At 47.9% G+C, this 26,522-nt stretch overlaps 1 protein-coding gene across 2 annotated transcripts in view; it reads right to left on the reverse strand.

The window, feature by feature from the left end:
* The window catches only part of tenm1 (teneurin transmembrane protein 1), a 208,638-nt gene that overhangs the window by 77,650 nt on the left and 104,466 nt on the right, over window positions 1-26,522 (reverse strand). For both annotated transcript variants that reach the window (XM_030101866.1, XM_030101865.1), the window contains exons 7-11: window positions 23,527-23,729; window positions 20,299-20,506; window positions 9,410-9,511; window positions 4,659-4,853; window positions 1,790-1,990 (exon numbers count right to left, since the gene is read on the reverse strand). In XM_030101866.1, the coding sequence (XP_029957726.1) occupies window positions 1,790-1,990; window positions 4,659-4,853; window positions 9,410-9,511; window positions 20,299-20,506; window positions 23,527-23,729 (909 nt within the window). The remainder of the gene's footprint in view (window positions 1-1,789; window positions 1,991-4,658; window positions 4,854-9,409; window positions 9,512-20,298; window positions 20,507-23,526; window positions 23,730-26,522) is intronic.

A 26,522-nucleotide genomic window follows, 5' to 3' on the forward strand; every position in this document is an offset into this window, starting at 1 on the left:
GAGAATGAGAGGGAGGGGAACAGATGGAGGAATCGAGCGTTAGATGGGAAAAAAAAAAAGCAGGCAAAAGAGGCACAAGGGACATTGGGAGCAGAAAAAAAAAGAGAATTGAGGGTGAGCCATCGGATATAGGTGAGAGAAAAAAAAAAACAAGCCGTAAGAGAGGATAACCTCAGAGACTAAAAAGTCTACTTTCTCACAACACACAATCTTCCCACCTCTAATAGCTGAGCTCCCTGAAGGAGAAGAAGAGTGAATAGACTCATAATAACAGCCAAATGATTCGTATTTGCACCGCATATTTAAACTACAGGGACTCCAATTCAGCTCTATTACTCTTTTCTGACATTTTGATCAGATTTGGTGGGTATGTTAATGCCCCCTCTTCCTTTGCATCTCTCCATCTTTGTCTCTGTCAGCCTTTTCTTTATTGTATTCCTTTCTCTCCCTCTCTCTTGCAACATCCCTTTAAAATTCTCTGCCCCCCTCACTTTGTCTATTTCCTTTTCCTCGGCTCTCCCCGCCATCCAGCTCTCACTCTCTCTGCACAGGCAAAGCCTCATCCATCAGTAAAGAGAGCAAAGTGCTGGAGGCACACAAAGACTACTTATCCAGCTGCAGTAAAAAGTTATTTCAATTTAAATATACATAGCATGAAGAAGGGAGGAAAAAGTGGATTAAAGTTGGAGAGTTTTTCAGCTCTCCATTAGAATTACATTAACTTAGCCATGCCTCAACAAGACCTGGACACAGAATGGCTGCGGCTCTTTGATTAAAAGCCCAGCAGGTAGAGAGGAAGCTGCTCATATCTCAGATATTCAGCCACGCTCCATCATTATCATGAGCTATATCAGTATAATAAGGTATGCACACACCTGAGAGCAGGTGCTAATGCCAATTGCTTGCAAATCATTGGCGTGCGAGGTAAAGCGGGTCCTTTCTCGACGCCGGCATTAAGTTAGTGTGGCGGAAACGGAGAAAAGGCAGCCTCATAATGGCTATTTTCCTCCCTGTCAGCTCACACGGCGAGGACAAGGACACTCTCCTCTCTGTGTACGGCGCCGTTACTGCACTCTGTAGTTACAGACGGCGCGGTGCACGTGTCACGGCGGTGCACTCGCCGCCGCGCCTTTGCGTTTCAGAGGTGGCGCAGCGGCTTTTAAAGTGGGCAGGATTTCTTTGGGGGCGCTCAGACAGGTAGGTACAGATTTTCGTGGCTATATTTAACAACCGCTCATTAACTAATACGTGGTGTTCGGGCACGCTGTAACCACCACCAAGCTTTTAAATGTCAAGCTGAATGTGCCTCGGAAAGGCCTCACAGCAAGGCGAGAACACAGCCTGGCTGTTTTTTTTCTTTCTCTCGAGCTGGCATTTTTTCTCTCCTTCATTTAGCCGATGGGAATGTGTGTGTCCGAATGCGTGTGTGTGTGTGTGTGTGTGTGTGTGTGTGTGAATATGCGTGTGTGTTACAGCGAGAATGCACCGCACAGTGCAGGCTCGCTCCAGAGTGCCGCAGTCAAACAGTCATGAGAGAAAATCTCATTTATGACTAGCATGGAGAGCGAGCGGAGGGAAAAACACCCCATGTAAACACACAAACACACACACACACACACATTCTGCAGGGTGGCTCCAATCCAAATTTCTCTCTCATGTCTATCAAATCCCCAGAAAACAGTATCTGGCAGGGCCGTGTGTGCAACAAGAACACTGGCAAACGGGTGGCGAGTCGTCTGAGTTTGCGGTGTTTCTGCCTGCGTGGCGAACAATAATCCTGGAGTCTTACCGGTGTAGCAGTCCGGCCCCGTCCAGTTGGGCTGGCAGGCGCAGGTGTCTGACTCCGGGAGATAGGTGCCATGTCCCGAGCACTGCTCCTGACAGGCTGGCAGCGGGTCGTCGCAGCTCACCCCCGCCCAGCCCGCCGAGCACACGCACTCCCCGCGCACGCACACGCCGTGCCCGCCGCACTGGGGGTCCACGCAGTCCACTGCGGAGAAAGAGAGAGAGGTGGAGGGAGGGGGGTGGTGGTGGTGAGTCAGAGGTGAGGCGAGGGTGTGTGAAGGCCGGGTGGGTTGAAGGGCGGCGGGGGTGATGGGCGGGGGGTGCTGTCTCATTCTCATTATAATCATCAGTTCAGCGGGTATGAAAGCAGTGTTCTTTGCATCCCATCCAGGAGTTAACCACCCTCGCTACAATCCCTGTATCTGTTCCACAACATTACACTTCATAGGACACTTAGAACTCAGGCTTTGATAAGGGGTGAAATGGGTTAGTGTGCGTGTCAGCGTGTGTGTGTGTGTGGTCCGCGCTTCGCTGTGTTAGTGTGTGTAATTACAGCCCCGAGCGCCGAGCCAAAGCTCAGCACAGTTGGGCTCAGCTCAGCTCAGCTCGGCTCCGCCGCTCAAGGTCAAACACCTGAATCCCGCCGCTCGGCGGGGGAGGCCCGCCAGACAGCTGTGCCATCAGGTCCTGATCAAGTGGAACATCATAATTGTTTTAAATATCAGAGCTTTGTTTGTTTTTGCTAATTTATTGGGTGGTTTTACAGCGAGAGGCGGGGTAAGGAGATATGACACGAGCTCAAGGCTGATTTCCAGGACGCCTGCACGGTTCCCCGAGCCACCGGAGACTTTAATCATTCCTACTGTCATATGAACCTTAAAGCTTTTACCTCCTCTCTTTACTCGCACATTCACATCTCGGCTAACAGTATCCACAGGATGTGAAATTCACAGCGCAGAGCGCACACAAAAAGGAAGTTGTAGACCGAATGGTTTAAACTGAATCAGTGGAGAAGATTAACTTCACCAAGAAAAGAAAGTTTTACACCACTCATCCAGTTTTCATCGCACAGATCTGACATAAATACAGTGAATTAATATTTCTTTAGAGTGGCGTCACGCAGGAAGAAAGGAAGCAAGTTTCTCTTAATAACACATCACATGAAGTTAATGCTATAACTAACTATGAAGAATTTTCACAATAGTTTCATTACGTTAATTATGCCGTTAATGCATTCACAACTATTCCCTTTTCTTCTGTTCAACATATCCTTAAAGGTTATTTCCTGAAGAGAAGAAAATAATGTGTTCAGGGCTTTTTCAATAATAAGAAGGCATTAAGTACCTTATTGCATTTATTGCATAAATAATTGAGGACACAGTTTCCGGGACATTATAGCACAAAGATTATCGAAATGAAAATCAACTGAAGGTGTGCAATGCCGGAAACCATGTTTCCCCGTTTCCAGTGTGAAAAATAACAAGAATTAAAACAACACATTTGAAATGTTCTACAAATCCCGTTGATTAAATCCAAATAAAGACTATAAAAAGCCTGAAGATACCTTGGAAACAGTGCGGTTGATCATAATGGGCAGCAGTAAAACGTTAAAAGCTGGACAGAGCAGTTAAAAAACTGTCAATAAAATCTTAAAACTTGCTGCAGATGTGTCACATTAAAAGTGTTGCAGAAACGGTGGCGGGTGACTAGTGAATGACTTTTAACGTGAAACTTTCTGCCTCTCAGTGCCTCAGGGGCGGAAAAGGCATTAAAGTGGATAAAGTGACATATTTCCCGCATGATTAAAGTTTAGCAAATCATTTCTGGATATTTTTTCTGTTGAACCAGTGTTCGAAAAAATGAAGGAAAAAAAAAAGAAAAAAAAAGAAAACATGACAAAAAAGGAACCGAGTGTTCTCTCTCATACACAAAGCTTTATATAACTCTTGTTCCTACAGGGACGCAGGGACATGTTTGGATTGCTGGCACTCTCACATGAGTATACAGATGTGAAGAGCGACTGTAATCCTGCTGTGATCCCAGTTAATTTGCAGAGTTTTCTCAGACAAAATTAAGTTTACGATAAACAACTGTCTAACTATATTATTCCTTTTTGGAGGAAAAAATGCAATTAAAAGACTTTACAAGTATGTTTTTTATGCTAATTCTAATTGAAAATAAAAATCGCTGTGTGATGTTGATCTGAAAAACCCAAACTCCTGGAAAGAATATACAAATATAGAAAATGGATCAAAGTATGAAAATAATTCATTTATTCATTATTCTGTTTAGAGCAGCAGGACAGCCTGGAAACATAATGAAACACTGCTTTATTACCTCTCAAGCTCTCATTCTGAACCTCACGGTGAATCCTTGTGTTTCTTGTCAGGCCGTCACTCTCCTCTCAGCTCTGTCCAGGCCTCCGTCATGCTTCGAGGGGGAAATATCCATCTCCTCGGCTGCGACTCTCCCTACGTTCGCCACCTCGTCGCTACCTTCGCCTGCCTGCCTGCCCGCCATTTGATGGAAAACATCTGCCTGCTGCAGCTGCTAAGTGGGCAATTCAAACGAGGATAAAGGGTGTCAGATGCTGCGCTGCCCTGAGAGGCAGTTTTGTGATTTGGATTGTATAAATTAAAACTGATTTGTCTTGACTTTGCTATAACACTCTGTGTTGGAGGTTTTTTTTCCCTCTGTGAAGGACCCTTGTCAGACAACACAGTCACACGACGCTTTGTCAATATGAAATGATTGATTAGTAAATTTAAAGCTTAATATCAGTCAATCATTTAAATTCAGAGCAAGTGGGACTGTTTATATGCAGATGATGTAATGAGATGGAGATGGTTTACACCGGAGTGTGTGAGAATTACCTTGTTCACAGTTGACTCCCTTGTAGGCCGGACTGCAGATGCAGATGCCCTGGATGCAGGAGCCGTGGTTGGAGCAGGTGGGATCGATACACTGACCTTCCTCCACATTACACTCTGCCCCCTTCCAGCCCGCCAGGCACACACACCGTCCTTTCTCATACACCCCATTACCGCTGCACAACACAGGGCACGAATCTGCAACAGGACAAACACAGATTACAGTCACATACGCCCAAGCACTGCGATGCAGACACACACACACACACACACACACACACACACACACACACACACACACACACACACACACACACACACACACAGTGCTGCAGTATATTAGCTGGGAGACCGCGGTAACCTACTGTGAGTGGGGCTACGCTCTCTTATCTCAGCTAGTACGCGGATTCAGCAAATCCTAAAGCAGCCTCCCTGTCTTTCTCTCACACACACACACACACACACACAACCACACACACACCCAAGGCACATGCACGCACACGCGCCGCAGCTTATCCCTCATGCTGTTTCAATTTACTCAAGCACCACCTGAGCCTGGCTACCACGGCAACCCAGGAATTGTAGAAAATCCTCCCGACGTCACCCCGCTCGTTCTGAACAGGCCGTGAAAACAATCGTGAAAACGGAAGATTAGGGAAGGAGAGCATTAGGGGTTTATAGAACGAGGGTGTAAAAGCAGAGCTATCTCCATGCAGAGATGGAGAGCTGTGTGTCTAATGTAATGACAGCCAGGTGGAATAAAGTCGGCCGCCGTCTGATGACACACTGACAGTTGCAGCTCGGGACTTCAAACGCATTGGGAAGCCGATCCTGAATCCCCCCCCCCCCCCCCCCCCCCCCCCCCCCCCCGATGGCCCACCGCACGCAGGCCCCGCGTGCCACGTCTGTTTGATCCTTTGTTAAAAATCCAACAACGCTGCATCCCACAGTAATAAATTCACACTTCACTTTTTACAACTCTTGCCAAAACTTGCTGTCTTAACTTTTCAAACGGAGGAATATTATAGCGCCGGCAAATGAGGGGAGATGAGAGGGGCGCATGAATAAATTATGAGCGTAAATAAATCATAGGGTGTGATATCGCATCACCTGTTTCTACACAATGAGACAGCTACAACTACAGTAATTTTACAAATATGCGCTCTCTCCGGGAGAACGAAGGAGGAGGGAAAGGACGGGGTGAGGAACTGTGTCCGGTTAGAGAGAGAGAGGCTGAAGGAATATATTGAGGAGACATAAAAAATGTTTCATAGTTATAAATTGCTAATATCAAGAACTACAGTACTGTTGTAATGGCACACAGCTCCTACACGTACGGTGATTTATCTTGTATTGATGTAGCTTAGGGGTGTCAAACATTCTGGTTCAGCACCACACTTCATCTCGAGTGGATCAAACCAGTAAAATAATGCAACAATAACCCTTAATTTTGAAGTTTAAAGTTTTTTCTTTGCTATGGTGCAGTGTGTATGTGATAAAAATATCTATATTTTCACAAAAAACAAACAATTAGTGCTGCAAGTGACGAAAATCTTCACATAAAGTCAATTTCATTGTTGCTTTTTAATGCATTATACAGTAAAATGTTCAAAAAGCTTCTCCTATAGCTGTTGCATCATGCCTGTTTTGACAACCTTTGGCCCCCAGGCTTTATGTTTGACACCCTGATTTATCGATAAGCATTATTGTCTAACAGGATATCAAAGTTTGCATGTTCTCTCTATGCATGCATTACTTTTCTCCCACATTACTAAATCAGTTTCAGTCAGTTGACCCTGGGTGTGAATGTGAGTGTGTGTGTGATGGTGTGTGTGATTGAAATACTAGCAACCTTCCTGCAGATGTTTTACATTAAAGGCCTCACAGAAATGGTGGCATTTGGATAGAAAATGACTTTCAATGTGAAACTTTCTTCAGAGTTGTGCCTCAAGGGTGCAGACCGCCCTCTCAAAAGAAAAAAGAAAAAGAAACCTAAATATATTATTTATGGTATTTACCTAATTTATGTGCTCCAATTTCATTCTAGCTACCGAAAGCTTTCAATGCTTTCAGCTGTCTTTGCCGGTTGAGCTAATTTCTCTCCTTTCCTCGGCTACACAGCGGAGCGGAGGAACAGACAGGTGAACCACAAAAAATCTTAACTTAATTGACTCCGGCCTGTTATTGATGGTGTAAATGCAAAAAAAAAAAAAACCAAGAGAAGTAAAAATCCAGCAAGCTTAAATTATTAATGGAGAGACTTGGTCCATAAACATTCAGGCCAAAATATCTGTGTTAACTGACAGCACCCCAGCAGATTCTGGCAGCAGCGGCGAGGATGCTGCTGTTCGACAGCGTCCTGGTCACAGCAGCAGATTTCCTGCCTATCAAACTGAGGAAAAAAAAAAAAAAAGAAAAAGAAAAAAAGGAAGAAAAGTTTTTGTTCCCACATTCTCCTCACAGCCCATCTCGGCCTCTTAAGCAGCCGACTTGGGGAAAAAAAAAAACTAATCCCTGGAAGAAAAAAGTTGAGTTTTATTGACTGCAGCTTAACTGCACCCAAAAAACCAGCAGAATCAAAGCGACTGAGAATATTTAGTGAGAGGGAATGTGAAAAACCAAGTGACGGCGGCAGGATGGTGGACTGGTGGAACTGGTCTGAGAAGCAGTTCACGCTGGACATTTCCATTCCTCTCAAACATCCTGGAAGAAGCTGCCACCACCCTCTGAGAAATTCCAGTCAGGTTTCCGCTCTGCCCTCAGAACTGAAACAGCACCGATCAGGGTCGCGAACGACCGTTCGATGGCGGCGGAGGCTGGTTCTCCCTCACTCCTCATCCTCCTCGACCTGACAGCAGCCTTTGACACGACCGATCATCACATCCTCCTCAGCCGCCTCCACCGTCACGCAGGACTGTCTCACACCGCCGGACTGGTTCAGACCGTATCTCTCTGGAAGGACGGAATACTTCAGCCTGGGAGGCGCTAAGTCCACTTCCTGCCACCTGTGGTGTTCCCCAAGGGCCTGTCCTCGGCCCAATCCCGTTCTCTTTATATATGCTCCCCCTCAGCTCCCTCTCTTTCCATTGCTACGCTGATGGCGCATAGCTCCATCTTAATGCTGTCCCAAACTCATCTGCTCCCCCGCCGTCTTCTTCATCATCGCACTCCTCATCGGGATTTCCGAGCAAGAGCCTTCAAAAGCGCCAATGCATTCAAAACCGCGCTGCTAGGATCCTGATGAGTGCGAAAGCAAAGACCACATCACACCCATCCTCCCCTCACTCCACTGGCTCCCCATCTCTTTCAGAAGCCACAAAAAAAAAAAAAAAAAAAAATAGTTCTCCTCACTCATCGGTGCATTCAAGGCAATGCCCCGGACGATCTGAAAGAACTCCTCTGCAACCAATCATCTGAAAGAAACAACTGTCACCTCCTCCGCCTGCCCAGAACCAAGCTGGGGCGAGACGGCGCCTTCAGCACAGCCTCCCCTGGCATCTGGAGCGCCGTCCCTGACCAGCTGGGAGCTCCGCACAGCGCACGCCTAAAGACCTTTCTTTTTAACAAAGCCCTTAATCCAACGTGCCCTTGAAATGTTATTGTACCTGTTGATTTTTGTTCTTATCCATTTTTTTTTTTTTTTATCTTTCATGGACTTTGAGGTTTTGCCAAAATGGAAAGTGTTTTACAAATAAAATGTAATATTATTTATTATCATGTAGGGAACGTTTTCATCAACTGCTTCGAAGGCAAATAAAGGGAGCAGGTCAGCAACAAGTTCAACCTTCAGGTGTTTACAGGTATTTCAACTCACAATTAAAAATATTACCTTTAACAAGTCTTTAGCTGAAGAAGAATTTGCTAAGTGCTATTTCATTTGAAAACACAAAAAAATGAGAGAACCAGCTCGGGAGTAATTTCAAGAACTATATAGATTCCCAAAAAATAACATCTGCTTGAAAAGAATGGACAATGGATAACAATGGAGGGAAACTGAAAGTTTCTTTTTTGTTTATACTTGATTCATTGAGAAAGGGTCTTTGGCCTGATTTCTAAGACATTTGAGGTGAAAACACATTGCTTTTGTGTTAAGTTTCGCCTTTATACGGCAACATTTTGAAAACAGTGTGCCTTTACACTGAAATGGCAGACACGGGGAAAACGGTGGCGTTAGCATTTTTAGCCAGAATTTAGCACTGTTGGTTCTTTTTGTAATAGCATCAGAGAACGAAGATTTCTACAAGGATTAAACCACATTGTGCACATGCAGCAGATTGTAAATGATGTAAAAAAAAAACAAAAAAAAAAAAACAATAACAACAAGGAAACGAATGGTGCTGCTGTTTTCACTCTTTCACACGTTTCCTGTCACACTAAGACAACATGCACTGAGTTGCTTTCGGCCCAGCACACAGCATTGTTGTGGGAGCTCGTTTACATGTTTTGTTTGGAAGCTAAAAGTTCCCAAATTGGTATAAACCACCATCAAACGATGCAGCTTAAATATCATTCACAGAGAAGTCGTCAGTGCTCAGGAACACACAGGTTGCCACACTGTGAACTCACAGCTTCCACAGAAAACTTCACTCTGCATAAAGACGAGACAACTATTCAACTTGAACCTGTCAGCAACATGCAAAAAACAAAGTGGCAAAAAAACAAACAAAAAAAACACACAGATCCAAGTACATTCACCATAGAATTGGTTTGCACACAGTCAAAAACATGAAAGAGGACCGAGCGAACCCTCTCACCTTTGGCACAGTCTGGACCCAGGAATCCAGCGAAGCAGTGGCAGTGTCCGGCCACACACTCCCCGTTTCCATTACAGTCTGTGGAACAGCCATCCATTGACTCTGTGAACACACACACACACACACACACACACACAAACATATATGTTCAGACTCTCACAAATCAAACAAATAAAAATGAGTTGTAGAGAGAGGGAAAAAAAAGTTATTCCACATGTAACTCCATAAGCTGGCAAAGCTTTCTGTTATTGAATGAGAGATCTGATAAGCAATGGATGGCTCCCCAGACACAGGGGCTATATTAGATTAGTCTGATCCAGCTGCTATCACTCTCTGGGGAACGGCCAAGCACTCACTTACACTCAGTAGCACTAAGCACATTATGCTGCATTACAGGTTGGAAACACGCTGCACGCAAATTTACAAACATCAAGGCTTAATCAACAAACTGTTTACAAGGGCGCACTTTGGAACGAGATTGAACCACATAAAATCTGACATTGTGAGTGCACAAGTAAGTGACGAGTGGATCGCACCGCGACGCCACGGCGGATGCACTCTGAGCATGGCCGAGATCAATGCGGCGCTTGTTCCTACCGGCGCTTTGTCTCATCTGGATACGCGCGTTTCATCACATCCTTCTGTGGAGCTATATGCGTTTCATCACATCCCTCAATCGGGCTTCAATTAGCCGCCTTCTTTTGGCTCCTCTCCGTTTTGCCTATTGATACGTCCATCATGTCAGATCTCATTCGGCAGGTACAGGCAGCATGGCGGAGATAGATAAAAAGGGAGAGCACTTTTATGCTTTTGGAGCGTTATATAAGCCGGCTGAGCTCTGTCGGCTCTGCCGGAGGAGGGAGACGCAGGTGAAGGAGGGCCCAGAAGCTGGCGGGGGTTGTGCATTGTGAACTGTGCTGCCGGTTGTCTCGCGCCAGGTGAGCTCCATCCCGGCCAGATAGAGTAATTAAAAGGGGTGTCGAGGATGTCATCCTCTATTTGACCCCGCGCCGTCCTGCCCGGCTCCTCTGAACGGGGATGGACTCCAGAGTCAAACCACTGCAGTCCCCCGGCTCGCTCTGCTCAGGGAGCATGGATGACAAATCCTTCGGCGGCGGCGGCGAGCACACGCACACGCATTTACAAACACATGCGCGCAAAGTTATTATGTGACACCCGCCTTGAGGCGCGTGTGACACATGCTAATGAGACAGGCCCTGCCAGTAGCCGGCAGCGCAGCGTTATCCTCCACAGCGGCGCATCACTACAGAAACCAAAGTCATTTTCACCTCCATCACCTGTCATCCTCACGCTGATGGAGGGAAGGAGTGGCAATCATCTTTTCTCCCACACAGTCAGGAGAACTCGCAAATTTCCCTCCACGTTTCCCCCCCCCCCCTGCCCCAACCTTCACTCGAAAACAAAAGAAAACCCCTCAACATATGCATAAATTCCAATATTGCATCTGGCTCCCGACACGTGCAACGAACAAATACTCATCTGCAAGGTCACCCAGTTCCTTTCAACGCAGCGGAGACGGGCGATCCGTCACGAAGCTCACGCGGCGGTGAGACGCACGGTTAGAACGGTGATATAAGCTCAGTACCTTTCAGGTCAATGTCTCCACCATAAAAATCTCCAGGCAATTAAGAGGTAATGTATGAAGAGCCATGACTCTATTTGTTACACCGCGGTGTGTGTGCGTGTGCGCGTTCGTGAGACGCGCACGCGCTTCTTTCCACTGACTACACCCTTCCCAGTTAGAAATCACTCATGCCATAAGTTATTGAAGTTAAATGCTGTTATAAAATGGGTGCTTCCAGCCAAGTGATCTGATTGGTCAAATAAGCATTCCAATCGTACTTTATGAGCCTGTAAAGTTTCAGCCATGCTTTATGACCCTTGGGCTTTATGAAATTACGGAGAAAAAAAAAAAAAAAAAAAAGAAGTGACCGCTCAGCTAACTAGAATTATCCAGGGGCCAATGAGCCACCATTTCTGTTTATCATCTCTGTTTTTGAAAGTCCCAGGTTTCAGTGCAGGGCTGTTTTTTTTTTTCTTTCCTCCCCTTCTTCACTTTGTTGGCTTTTGTGTGAAAAATACAATAATGGAGAGGCTGTGCAATGGCAGCTGAAGCACAGCAATTATGCATAATTAATAGTCCTGCAGGAAGCAAAGCTCACCGCCGGAGTAGAGCTAAAGAAGACGGCGCTCGAGCAGAGGTGACAAAATGGCAGCAATCATTAAACCCGGGCTATTGTTGCATATATGTAACTGTCAATAGCTGTGGAGAAAGGAAAAAGGACTTTATCTTTCTCTGCCACCAGATTTTTTTAAAGTCCAAAATATGCTTGAAAAGGAAGCTGGAATCATATATTGATGCTGATTCAGAGTTTAAGGAGATTGTCTCACACTTTTTCAAGATGACATTTACAATTTCAAGTGAATTATCAATATCTCAAATAGACTTTATTGCAGATTCACTCTAAATTTAATCATAATCTTGGGTTTTTACATAGGAGGTGACTTTAAAGTAAACACGGTAGGTGTGTGTGCGCGGATGCTTTGAAAGAGTTCTGCTACTCAGGATGAATAAAGTTCTCTTTCATAGCATTCGTTTCGATGTCTCACTATGGGATACGCCCCCAGCGTATGCCTCAGAAGCATTTATCTCACTACGCCAATCCTGATTGGCTGGTGATCGCGACGCCCACCGAGGGTGGAGCCACCTACCCTTTAAGTAGCCTGCGTCATCTGCGCAGCGTCACTCAAGCACCTCTTCTCGCTTCGTGTAGCATATCTCTATCCTCAGTGACAGCTAGCTTAACTGTTCACAGACGGAGCTATCTCTGCTCCATCGCCGAGCGCTAGCTGCCACACTTCGCGACCCTCCAGCCTTCACCATAGCCTGGAGAGTCCTTACCTGACCACACCACGGGACGGTGGACGCGGTTTAGCACACCAGCTAACTCCGTCCTTCTGAATTAGCACACCAGCTAATTTCGCGGCGCCTCAGGTTAGCTTCCAGCTAACCACGATGGACGCCCACGCTTCTCACACCAGAGGAGATGGAGACTCCGGGGCCCGGGCCTGCGCCTGCGGCAATAAGATATCGAGCCGCGACTCACACCAGGTCTGCTCGTTTTGCCTCGGGCTGCAACACGCCCGGCAGGCTATCGAGGCCCCAGGCTCCTGCGAGCATTGCGCCCGCTTCACCGCCAAGAGTCTCCGACGACGCCTAGCACGCCAAGCTAGCTCGTCCGGTCAGGACCCCTTCATTCCTGCGGGTGACACACCTGTCACCAGCGGGGAGAAGGAAGGTGACGATGCGGTTGTCGGCCCGCGCGCTAGCGGCAGCTGGGGCTCCCAGCTGGACCTAGCCGCCCCGACTCCGCTCGCGGAAGACGTTTTGGAGTTGGACTATGAGGATGACTACGAGACAATCTCGGAGCTCCTCATATCCGAGGAGGAGAGTGAGGACGATGTCCTCATTCCCTCCGCTCAGCTTGCCGCTCAGCCCGCCACACCAGGCGCTGAGGCTGTCCTCGGGGACGAGGAGGGGAGCGCGCCCGCTCCCTCCGCTGTCAGCATGGACATGCAGGCCGTGTGTAAACGCGCTGCATCCCGGCTGAACATCCCCTGGCCTGAAGCGATAACGGAGACCACCAGGTCCCGTTATGAAGGGAAGAAATTCCCTCAGGCTGCGAGGACAGCTAAGCAGCTGCTCCCCGTCTTCCCCGAGCTGCTCGACGAGTTGTCCTCCTCATGGAAGGATCACCCGTTCAGCGGCAGAAGCTCCATCCACGGAGCTTCCTCCCTGGATTGCGAGGGCATGGAGAAGCTCGGTATTCTCCGTATGCCCCCCATGGAGCCGCTAGTCGCTGCACATTTGCACCCGCGGCTAGCCGCTTCATCCAGGGATCCCACGCTGCCCTCCAAAGCGGACCGCGTCCAGTCCGCCATGACTGAGCGGGCTTACAGGGCAGCAGCACTGGCTGTCAGGGCGCTTAATGTCTCCTCCATGCTCTCCGCTTACCAAGCGGAGCTGTTTGAGGACATGGCGACCAAACCTGACCCAGCGGTGTGGGACGAGATTACCGTGATAACGGACATCTGCCTCCGCGTGCAGCGCTGTGCGGTCCAGGCCACGGGTAAGTCTCTGGGGACGATGGTGTTACAGGAGCGAGCCAGATGGCTCAACCTGTCTAACCTATCGGACAGAGAGAAGGAGGACATGTTGGACATGCCGATCACACCAGACGGCATTTTTGGCTCCGCTCTCGCCTCAATGCAGCAGCGCTGCGAGGCGAAGAAGAGGGAGGATGAAGCTCTCCAGCTCTGCCTCCCGCGCAAAGCCGAGCGTCCACCTGCCCCAGCCCCGCGGCAGAGCGCCGCGCAGGCTACGGCACGTCCTTCTTTCCCTCAGTTTAAAATCCCCACACGGCCGAAAGCCCGTCCTGCCCCTGCTGGTCCACCCAGACAGGAGGTGAGGTCCGGCTGGCCCAGAAAGGCCACTGCAGCGACAGCAGCTCTGCCGTCACAGAACTAGCAGTCTGCCGGTCCGCAGGCCAGGAAGAAGAAGAAGCCGACCTGATGGTCTCCTTCCTCAGACCGGTGCCGGGGCTGCACGTTCAGCAGCCCCACCTGTCTTTCTTCCTCAGCGTGCTTGGTTCGATTTCCGGAGCCCACGAGTCCCCGCTACTGCGTGCGCTCCCCGAAGTCACACAAGCACACTTCACTGTTCTTGTTTAATAAAAAGTGCTCCACTGCCGCATCCAGACCGCAGGTCGAGGGTGCAGTCACAATTAACAAACAAGAACATAAACAGTTCGGTGTCGCTCCCGGTTCCGGAGCGGGTGACGTCCCGTCTCCGGTCCCGGAGCTACACCGGACCTGTCAATGCACTAACACCCGGCGCATGCGCACTGGCGCACGCCGGTTGCAACCGCATCTTGTCACTAGGGGGCGCCATAACACCGTTTATGGAGTCTCCAGTGACAGGCGGTCTGACAGACGCTGTCACATCACTCTGCCTGAGGACAGAGAGATGGGCCGCGCTCCCCAGCTCAGCCTGGGTCCTGAGAACGGTATCGCGGGGTTACAGGCTTCAGTTTGCAGCCGTTCCCCCTCGTTTCTCTGGTATAGTGCATTCTCAGGCGCGCGGAGAGTCAGCTCGTGTTCTCCAGGAGGAAATTCACTCGCTATTGGAAAAGAGAGCAATATGCGTGGTGCCTCCCGGACAATGTCAGAGCGGCTTTTATTCCAGGTATTTCCTGGTCCCCAAACGAGGAGGGACCGGGATTCGCCCAATCCTGGATCTCCGGGCTCTGAACAAATACCTCAGAACATACCAGTTCAGGATGCTTACACACGCATCCCTGCTGCGTATGGTGCGTCGGAACGACTGGTTCACGTCAGTCGACCTCAAAGACGCATATTTCCACATTCCGATATATCCTCCTCACAGGAAATATCTGAGGTTTGCTTTTCAGGGTGTTTGTTACGAGTACAGAGTGCTGCCCTTCGGGTTATCTCTGAGCCCAAGGGTGTTTGTGCGTTGTACGGAAGCGGCCATTGCCCCGCTGCGGCGACAGGGCATCAGGCTGGCCACGTACCTGGACGATTGGCTCCTCCTGGCACGGTCCAGAGAGGACGCCATCGCGCAAACGCACATCCTCATAAAACACCTGATCGACCTGGGTTTTATGATAAACTCGGAAAAGAGTGTATTATCTCCAGTGCAGAAAATAATCTTCCTGGGGTTATCACTCGACTCGGTGTCCTTCACGGCCCGTCTGTCAGCGGCGAGGGTGAACGTTTTCAGAGCCTGCCTCTCGCGTTTCACCCTGCGCAATCTGGTCCCCTTCAGATTATGCCTCCGACTACTGGGCCTGATGGCTTCGGCCATCCTTGTAGTCCGGCTCGGCCGTCTGTACATGAGGGATTTTCAGCTGTGGGTGCGTTCCCTCAGGCTGAATCCCGTGCGTCATGGTGCACGGAGGGTGACGGTCAGTGCGCAATGCGTAATGGCACTGCGTCGCTGGCGCCACCCGGCTTGTCTGGTGACAGGGGTGCCTATGGGCCCCGTACTGTCCCGGAAAGTGATCACCACAGACGCGAGCATGTCGGGCTGGGGTGGTATATGCGAGGACCGTTACGTGAGGGGCGTCTGGAGCGAGGATCTCCAGCGCGCTCACATAAACTACCTCGAGCTCTTGGCGGTGTTTCTCACGCTGAGACGCTTTCTCCCGCTTCTCAGGGGACATCATGTCCTGGTGAGAACGGACAATACGACGACGGTGGCATATATCAACCGTCACGGAGGTCTGCGCTCCCGGCAATTACACATGCTGGCACGCAGACTGATCCTGTGGAGCAGCGTCCGCCTCCGGTCTCTGAGAGCCACCCATGTCCCGGGGGCTCTGAACCGGGGGGCGGACCTGTTGTCCAGGGGTGCGCCGCTCTACGGGGAATGGATGTTACATCCAGCCCTCGTGGAGCAGGTGTGGGCCCGCTTTGGCAGAGCCACTGTGGATCTGTTCGCGTCGAGAGAGAACGCGCAATGTCCGCTGTTTTTCTCAATACGCGATCCAGGTGCGCCGCTCGGCGTGGACGCGCTCGCGCACGTCTGGCCGTCGGTCCTCCTATATGCTTTTCCCCCGTTGGCTTTGATTCCCCCGACTCTGGACAGAGTCAGGGAGCATCGCCACACGCTGGTTCTGATAGCTCCGCAGTGGCCGGCCATGCACTGGCTAGCGGAGGTTTATCAGCTCCTGTCGGGGCAGCCATGGCAGCTTCCCCTCCGCAGGGACATGCTGTCACAGGCAGGGGGAGCAGTTTTTCACCCACATCCGGAGCGCCTGGCTCTTTGGGCCTGGCCCCTGAGTGGTGTAATTTAAATACTGCTGGACTCCCTCAGAATGTGATTAACACTATTCAGAGTGCTAGAGCAGCCTCCACTAGGTCTCTTTATGACTGTAAGTGGAGGGTGTTTGAGGAGTGGTGTCAGAAAAAAGGACACATCTCCTTTCAGTGCACTGTTGGTGTTATTTTGTCATTCTTGCAGGACTTGATTGACAAACGTAAAGCCTTCTCCACAATAAAGGTGTATCTGGCTGCAATTGCCGCGTGCCATGTGGGGTTTGGTGGAAAAACGGTCAGCCAGCATCCTTTGGTCTGCCGTTTCATGAAAGGGGCACGCAGGCTGCTTCCTGTTTGCAGGCCGCTGGCGCCCCCATGGGACTTGGCGGTGGTTTTAAATGGGCTCTCCAGAGCTCCGTTTGAACCACTGGAGGAGGTGAGCTTGAAGCATCTGTCTCTGAAGACAGCGCTGCTTCTAGCTTTGGCCTCTGCCAAGCGTGTTAGTGACATTCATGCACTCTCAGTGCACTCCTCGTGCACTCAGTTTGCCCCTGGGAATGCCAGGGTGTCACTGAAGCCCCACCTGGCCTTCGTGCCCAAGGTGGTGGGCTCATGCTCTCCTATTGTTCTTACAGCATTTTCTCCACCGCCATTTTCTTCTCCGGAAGAACAGCGGCTGCACATGCTGTGTCCAGTCCGTGCCTTGCGGATTTATATGGACAGGACAATGGGGTTTCGGGAAGGTGACCAGCTCTTTGTGTCCTGGGCTCGCCCCTGCAGGGGCAGACCCATCACGAAGCAGCGACTCTCCCACTGGATTGTGGGAGCGATCGCCCTGGCCTACACGTGTCAAGGTCTTCAGGCCCCTGTGGGCCTGCGGGCCCATTCTACACGTGGCCTGGCTGCATCCTGGGCCCTGTGTAAAGGGGTGTCAATTCAGGAGATTTGTGCAGCAGCGAGCTGGTCTTCACCACTCACCTTCGTCCGCTTTTATAAGCTGGACATCCCTGCTCTGAGCCTGGCTCATGCAGTACTGACTGCGGGGCTCTCTTAGGGCAGGGGGGAGGGCCTTTCCTGAGAGCTGGTGGTCAATCGAGATAAGCATGTCTGGCAATACGGGAGTTTCCATATCCCATAGTGAGACATCGAAACGAATGCTATGAAAGAGAACTTTAGGTTACTTAACGTAACCCCGGTTCTCAGAGTAGCATGAGTGAGATGTCTCACCAGACAGCCCTTCTTGCTGGGCGAAGCGAGAAGAGGTGCTTATTTTGAGTGACGCTGCGCAGATGACGCAGGCTACTTAAAGGGTAGGTGGCTCCACCCTCGGTGGGCGTCGCGATCACCAGCCAATCAGGATTGGCGTAGTGAGATAAATGCTTCTGAGGCATACGCTGGGGGCGTATCCCATAGTGAGACATCTCACTCATGCTACTCTGAGAACCGGGGTTACGTTAAGTAACCTAAAGCTCTCTTGTGACGGTCTCGTAATTCAGCATCATTGTATTTTAGGCCATTTTTATCAACAGTGGCTGGTCCAGCTGAGCGGCAGCCCCGGGTCAGATGTCCCTCAGTTCTCTGTGAGTGAGACGGTCTGTGAACAAACGACCGAACAACATGAGTTCTTTTGACTGATAAAGGTCAGCCAGTCGACCGGTGGACTGAACACCACGGTTTGAAATGCTCTGCCACAGTTCGATGCTTTTCCCTTTATCAAGATGAGCATTCTGATAATCCAGGTCGGGGCGCTCTGTCACATGGAACCACTTACCTCCTCACTCTCACACACACGTTTTGATGCCACCACAACTTTTTCACACATCAAACCCCCTTGAAACAAGATGTTTTTCTGCTCATGTATGGTTTGGCTTTTGCATTCTCATAATATCTTTCTTGTGTTTCACTTGGCTGTATCGATTTGATTTGATTTGATTTATTCTGATGACAGTCTTTTGCTTTTCTCTTATTTATACGCCGCATCTTTGTTATATCCAGTTACTCTTTGCAGCAGAAAAGCTCAATTTCCCGACAGCGACCATCTCATTTCCCCCCACATCTCCCCATAAAGCTGGGCTCTGGGGCTGCAGCACACTGTGTCTCCTATTAGAATTTACTGTACTACGGCTCGCCGGGTTTGATTTTCTGTCTCCATAACAATGCAGTGTCTGTTCGAAACTCTCGTTAGAGGTGTAAATGGGCAGCGGAATGAACTTTGACATCAATCCATTAATATTATTTTCCTCTTTCAGGCTGAATTGCTTGATTAATTTTTTTCTTGCAAAAACCTTTGCAGAGTAGAAGCTGCTCTTCTGAGGCCATCTGTTGTGTCTATATTTGTTTTGATTATTGAAAAGTGCTGGTTATAAGAAGAAGGAAAAAAAAAAAAAAAAAAAAAAGGTTTCCTGTTTAGTGAGTCAAAAAAAGGTCTGGTCTATTCCAGACTTTCCAGACAGCACACGTGTCAACAAATGTTTGACAGCTCTGAAATCAAATCTGTGTTTAGCTGCCGCATGCTGTCACTCATTGTAAAAGGGACTCTGTCAATATGACGAGGAAAGATGTCTTCAGTACAATGTTTTGGCTCGGAGAGCTGTTTACTGATTGGCTTGCAACTTGGTTCTTTTAAGGGCTTGATACACACATTTAGCTTGAAAGCATCGAGGAGGCGCTGCGTGATGCTCCCAACTGGAAAAATAAATAAATACATAAAGGAAGCAAGGAAAAAAAGGAAAAAATGTCCGTTCATCGCATCATGCACGTGAGACTGCATCGCCTGCCTGCTAAATATAAATTACCAAGTTCTCCCATGATGCCACTGTGGCCCTGCATTCCCTCCTTTTTTTTTTTTTTTTTTTTTGGGGGGGGGGGTTATTTCAACACCATATTCTCTGAAGGACTACTGGACAAAGTGGGAGTGAAGAAACTGCCCTGGTAATTATCCACTTGTCTATATTCAGCCACGTACTCTTGCATTATTCACATCCTTCAATTTACACTGCCAACCGTGTGTGTCATAGCAATGAGCTGCAGTTAGCAAGCCCTGTCATTACTACAGGAGCTGTCCTCCCATCTCCAACAGCTGTCTCCTGCCATGCCAAACTCACTCTCACAACAGGAAAAGTTCCCCTCAAATGTCAATGAGTTTCGAATCACTCTCGGCCGCATCCCCGCGTTCTTTTGCATATCAACAGATAAAGATGAGAGAAATAACAGGAGAGAGTCTGGCGACCCTGAGATACTTCTGGAGGAATGCAGATAGACGTAATGCAATTTTCTTTCAAAAGCAAATGGAAAACAAATATTCGCCAACACTTAATATGTCCTCGTAACAGTGAAATAACCGGAATTACTGAAAACCAACAAACTCAGAGCTGGCATTAATGTGAATGCAATTCATATATAGAAGAACTTCGGGAAATATAACATTAAAAACGATCTGTGACCTTTAGCTGCTGATATTAGGCTGTCTGTGATGATTTCGGAGAAATTCCATCAAGTTGGAGGCATTACAGTAATGAGAATTTCTGAGGTTGATGTGTTTTTGGTCTTTTAGCTTTGACAGCCAAACTCCAATCAATTCATCTTTAAATCTGAGCAAAATGTTGGCACCAAAATTTGAGAAATGCCATCAAAGTAATCCTGAGATTTTGTGTTGATGAGAATCTGTGAGCTGAACGTGACCTTAACTTGACCTTTGACTACCAAAATCAGCAACAAACAGTTATTGTCTGAGTACACTCCAAACGTGAAGAGTACCATCAAGAAATATTCCTTTATCAAGAAAATACGAGGTCCAGGTGGTTTTGACATGTGGCTGCCAAAATCTGATTTCTTCCATTCTCACCGAGAAGCTGAAACTACTTCGGCCGTTTCCTGAGCTGCTGAAAGAGCTTCAGCAGGTTCATCTGTGAGACGTTTCATCAATTATTCCTAAGATAACAACAGTAAACGTCTGATAAACTCTGCCGGAGCCAGACGGAGGGAGAAAAATCCCCCGGCTTTAGCGGATCGGTGCTAATCCTTCTTACCTATAGTGGTGCTGTGGAGCAACACTTGCTCCAGGTTGCGTCCGTCGTTGTAGAGCGCCAGGTGCCATGTGCCAGGGTCCATGTACTCGATGAAGCCCGTTTCTTGGAGGCCGCTCAACAGCAGGCCTTTGGGAGCTTTGGCAGTCAGGATGGGATCAGTCAAGGACCTGGGCAGGGCCTTCCCGTCCAGCAGCTTCACAAAGTCGAACTGAACACAATGTGGCGACATAATGAGAGCGCGGCATTATCATAAGGGAGAAGAGAGAAAGACAAGAACTCACAGAGCCCGCATCAATGCAGGACAGAAATTTGCAAACCAAACCGTGTGCGGTGCCGTGTGGCGGTTGTTGGCTGGGTTGTATAAAACCGAACTGATAGCTAGAAGAAAAGTGTGTGAATACGAGGAGCCGGGCGAGAGAATTAGATGTGCATATCAAATGTGAAACAGGAATCCAAAGAAAAGAAATAGCGGCTCATGGCATCGTGTTCTACAGCGGCTGGCTCAACAACTTGACATGCTGCTAATAGCATGGGCAGACTTTACCACCCTGCTTTTCAATGGAGCAGACTATTATTTCATCTGTCTAAACCTTTCCATGTCTCTCTCTCACTCTCTCTCTCTCTCCTCTTTAACTTTCCCCACCATCCTCATCCACCCCCCCCCCCCCCCCCCATCCATCCTCAAACCTCCTTGAACTAGCAGGCACTCGCTGAGTCTTATTCCCCCTGAGGGCTGTGTGTCACACTAGTGTCAAAAACAGCTAATTAGACCTCTTCATGCAGGCGAGAGCAGGGGCGCACTGATGTTAAAAAGCAGATGACTCAGTGTATGTTGTATTTTTGTCAGTGTACGGGCTTCTTGCTCGGCACAATGCTGCTCTACATTGTGTACAGCGTATGGGTGTGTTTGTGTGCGTGCGAGTATAGATTTCTGAGTCTAAGATGCATAAGTTGGAAAAACAATGCACATCCACAATGTTTCCAGGTCAGTGTGGTGAGGATCGCTGTCCGTGCTTTTTTTATTTTTTGGAGTTAGCATCACGGTAGGCGAGTGACACACAGAGGCTGGTTATTCTACTGGCTCTGAGCGAGCAAAAAACAGTCTTCCATCACACTTAATACAGAGAAATTCACAATTTAATTGTCTCCATTTACATATTTTGTTTCTGTTGTCAGAGTCGGTTTAAAAGAAATGATTTGTTCACGCCTCATAAATACTACCTGTTAAACAGGCAGACAGCAACTCATGCAGAACCGCGCTCGGATATCGATCAAACCGTTATTTTGCTCTCACAAATTTGCCTGACAAAACAAGCATAAATACAGTTTATAGACACCTGTCTGACTGAGAATCAATATTTGAACAGAACTGAACGAAACTGTCTGAAGGGGTGAAACGCTGTGCGGCCCACGCCGCTCTCCGCCCGTTTTAGCGGGGCGGCGGTGACAGACGCCCCCCGGCGAGCCGGATCATTTGCTTCATGACGCTCCCCTACTGTCTTCGCCATACTTCTTCTCCCCAACAAACAGAATGCTGCAAAAACAAATCTTTCCCAGTGAGTCAGACTTCCTTCTTTATTGTCCATATCATGATAAACTAAGATAATCTGTTTTAAAGAATTGTTTGCACAAAAAAAAAAAACAAAAACCCTGCAACGTTTTGTTGCGCTGATGATGACGGATTGGCCTTGCAGTTTAATTCTAATGCTAATAAGTTAGCTACTTGTGTCTCGAAAGCCTGGAAATATCGTCAGGGTGGTTTATTTGTTTAGCGTTACCTGTAATTTATGTTGCAGCTCTGGTTCTGGTTTCCTCCTGTGTTTATCACTGCCTCGTAAGGGTTGGGAACATTGTGCGTGACAAAGTAGTAAACCCAAATCAATCAAGCAATTATGTGTGGTGGTGCGAGTTCGCAGACAAAGATAAGAGTGCGCACAGCTGTGTGACGTCGGTAGCAAAACACAGAAGGAATCAAATTTACATCCCTGTACATTATATCACAATTGATTTTTTTTTTACATGGATTTTTACATTAATGCATGAAGACCTGAGGCAGCAGTAAAACTCATGCCGTTCCACTGCAGCCTCCAGGGTTTGGCTGTTTGTCACTTCAGAAGCGGGTGTGACGTGATTTTACTGTTTCCAGTGTGTGTTTCTGCGCACACATTCTGCACATATTCATGGATTTCTGGTTAGAAGAGAAGTTACACTAGAGGGGAGTGTTCCTACTTCTGTTCGACATTTTTAGCGTCCAATCATTAAACCGAAACGAAACGTCAGTTTGATGCAGAGGACACAGCAAGCGGGCTTCTAAAAGAGGGGGAGGGGCTTAGAAAGAAAACATTTCTATTGGATGCTGAAATAGGAAAACAACAGCGGGAGTGTTGTCACATGTTAGATCAGGTGTGTCTAACATGGGGCTTGTGGACCAAACGGGGCTCACATCAGGCCCGACAAACCACTGGGCAATTCATAATTTGGATAAATTTGGCTGTTTTTTTGCAACAAAAGTTTCCATTAAAACTGGCTTTATGTTTAGATTTTATTTATTTTTCGTCGCAGTTGATGGTCTTGTGAAAGTATAGTCATTTTTATCACATATAATCAGTTCCACAATAAAGAAAATCTTTCAGTTTTAATTTTAAGGTTTAATATGACAATATTTTACCAGTCCGACCCAGTCAAGATAAAACTGGGCTGTATGTGGCCCCTGAACTAAAATATGTTTGACACACTTGCATTAGACACTATATTACAAAAGAAATAAGAGTAATAAAATACATCAATAATCTCATTTCCACTATTATTTCAACCTCTCTGTTTCTTAGGGTCTTTGAAACAAGCGAACAATGTCACTATTCCTCTGGGATTAATAAAGTATTTCTCTTCTATTCTACATTCGGCTGCATCAGATTCTGATGTGTGTTTGCTCTGCTCCAGGTCTTCATGTGTTACAAATTTTCCTGCATGATAATAATTTCTATTCAAGAAGAATAATAACTCTTTTTGTACAATCTGTGTATTGAAATATTCCATCATGAGACGAGGACTGAGGTACAAACATAATGCCGTGTAATCATGTCTGAATGCGCTCTTAATGCGCGGCCAGTCTCACAAACAGCTCAGTCTGAATGACAAGACAAAGCAGGGAAGAAATAGGCGCTTAAGCGAGGATGTGGTGTGACGCCGCTGAGGCAAACAAGCCCATCTGGGCGAACAGCTCTTTACCTGAGTGTGTGTGGGCGGTATGTTCCTGCGTCCGTAGACCCCCAGCAGCGCGTTGTGAGAGAGCGAGAGATTGAACTTGATGTAGGTTGGATGGTGCACAGTCATATGAAACCTCCAGAAGAGTCCCGGCGGGATGGCCTGGCTCTGCTGACTGCCAATGTCCACCTCGCCGCGGTCGATGGCCCGGCCCCTCACCCACTTCTCTGCAGGTGCGACAGACACAGGGAGACAAGCGAGCCGTTGAGCCACATCCTGTGGATTTATCACGGCCGACAGGGGGTCCTATTCAGGATCAGAAAGGAGCAATTAATAACCGACCCGGTGTCCTCAAACATCAGTGTGATCAGCGGCTTCACTAATGAAGTGAGACTGAATAGACATCAGGAATGACTGAGCGCTGGTGAAAATCCTGCTTTTCAACACGCCGTGCTTTGGCAATCCGTCGGATCGGCTCCGCTTTAAAGATGAACTGCTTCAGCAAGGAGGCGTTTTGTCTGAGCGCCGTCTGCTGCGGCTTTGTCATGTGCTATATTAGCATCTCCTAACAAGAAAGGAAGACTATCTGTTAGCATGTGCGTGAAAGGAGAGAGAGGGAGCGGCGGGCGAGGGAAAGCGAGGAGGGCAGCGGCGCACACACACGTGCGCGCACGCATTCACAAACAGCGCCGCGGCACGCAGATAGCGTCTTGAGTGAGAGCGGGCCTTTGTGTGTTGAGAGAATAGGTCCTTCCAGCAGTCCCCTGGCCATCAGCTGCTCTCCTCTCCATAAGCCTTTATCAACCAGCGGGCCCCGGTCTTTTGTGCGGGGGAGCGGGCGAGGCTCTCCAGCCCTCTTTGTGTCGGCCTTTATGGAGAGATATATCTCTGCTTCTAAACTAAGATGGAGGAAATACGGTGACAGAGGGGAGCCAGCCGATCGTTACGGCCACAAAGGCTGAGGAACAGTTAGAGGCAGATTCATGGACGACGCCGCTCGCTCTCGATCCATAATGCTCGCAGCTTTACCACTCCATTATGGCGACACCATGCACACCCACAGGCTGCCCGGCATATATCACGTGCACTGTCACACGGAGGGGGAGGCAGAAAGTGGCGGATTGTTAAGTACTTTTTTAGCCATGCGAGCAATGTCTGCGGGTCGGTCCGGACGTCGTTCGGTCCGCCGCCGCCGCCGCCGCCGCTTTGTTCCCGAACAGCTAAAGCAGTGAAGTTTTACACGGACATTCACAATACCCCGGTCATAAATTATACGGGCTTTGTTGATTCCCTGACGTTTGTGGGTTTGAATGAAACGTCTCGTAAAGCCTTTCTCCAGTGTCATCGTCCGCTCCAATCACATTCTGCCGGCTAGTAAACGTGAATATGTAATACACTCATCTAAGACCAAACCCACTTCGGCTGGGAGAATGTGAGCGAGAAAGGTTCAAATCAAGCCGATATTCATACAGAAGTGCTGCCACAGCCGTGGACTGCCACTGAGAGAGCTTTGAGGGAAAGTCCGTGTCCACTTTACCTGCACAACGTTCTATACGAAGGATAATGTGATTGCAAAGTGGGTGTATGCTGCGTTCTAATCAATCAGCTTTGTTTTGAGCATAATCAATTAACTGTTTGTCATCTCTCATTTGCTTTAAAAGCCAACACTGCCTACTTCTTACAAAATGCAATTACACTGCCTATGTAGCTTAATTATGCTATATCACATGTTTGTGCAATGCTGAACATCCTTGTAACTAACAAATTGAATACTTGAGCGTCTGCCAATTCTGACACACCTGGCTAACGAAAAATATCAGTGTTCTGCTACTAATAAGACCAGCCAGTAGTTTGTCTCTGCAGGATCAATTTTGCACAGTGCCGCGATGATTTCAGTCCCATTGTGTCCACGGAGCACAGATTGGACACAAACATGCAAACCGTGTGCGTCTAAAGACACATTAGCACACCAACTTTTTCATTTTGTGTGTCCTTTCAGTGAATGGAGTCACTGAAAATGCAACTTTTTGAAAACACTCAAGTCTGATTTCATGCAATTGAAGAAAACACAACTTTTTGAAAATGCTACCTGTCATGTGCAAGATGGCTGTGGTCAACAGTCCTTCTGCACATGAGCCAGTTGATGGACAACAACAACAATGGCGGACTCCAGAGTGGCACGACTCCTACTCCATATTCACATTTAGTTGTGAAACTGTTCATGTAGTTTGAAGTCAAACTTTTAAACCATATGGAGACTTTAAGGAGATGAATAGTATTTCCACTAAATTACACACTGGCAGCTTTTTGGAGTTCGTATGTGACATTCAAGCACTTGTCAACAGGACAGCGTTAAATTATTCTGCTACCAACATACTATCACACTAACAAAAACCCATGTTGCTCGAGTCTCACAAGACTGCTATAGTTCAGATGTGCTGTCACTGCTGAACTCAGATGCATGTTCCCATTGTGAGCGGGCTATACTCGATTAGCATTTGGCTCCGAGCACTAATGTGCTACAACTTCTCGCATGTCTGCAGCTTTGCACACTTCAAACAAAAATTCTCTCTCTTCAGACCCGAACTCATAAAATGTCAAATAAAATGCTAATAAAGGCCTCAGGATTAGATTTTACTTTTATCTCCAATCTCATTTATCTTCTTTTTCTATGGATTACATGGCTGGAAAAAAGTAAACTCATTAATTTGATAACTGACTGAAGTAGATTGAGTTGTGACACAAGGGGGGGGGGGGGTGGGATAAAGAAAAAAGGGATTGGGATGAGAGTGAAAAGTGAGTTCAAAAAGGTGTGTAATGAAAGGAAACACAGACAGGTGTCCTGTATGAAGCTTAAATTGTTCCTGTACTGAAATCCCCACCAAACAGAATAAAGAAGCAGCCTGGCAGAACTAAGGTAAGCATTCATGCATTCCTGCTGAGTCCACCTCAGCAGTCTACTCCTTCTAATGCTAATCCCCTCTCCTCTGCCTCGCCACAAAAATATGAAGACCAGCACG

The sequence above is a fragment of the Salarias fasciatus genome, chromosome 2 (assembly GCF_902148845.1).
Source record: "Salarias fasciatus chromosome 2, fSalaFa1.1, whole genome shotgun sequence".
NCBI lineage: Eukaryota > Metazoa > Chordata > Actinopteri > Blenniiformes > Blenniidae > Salarias > Salarias fasciatus.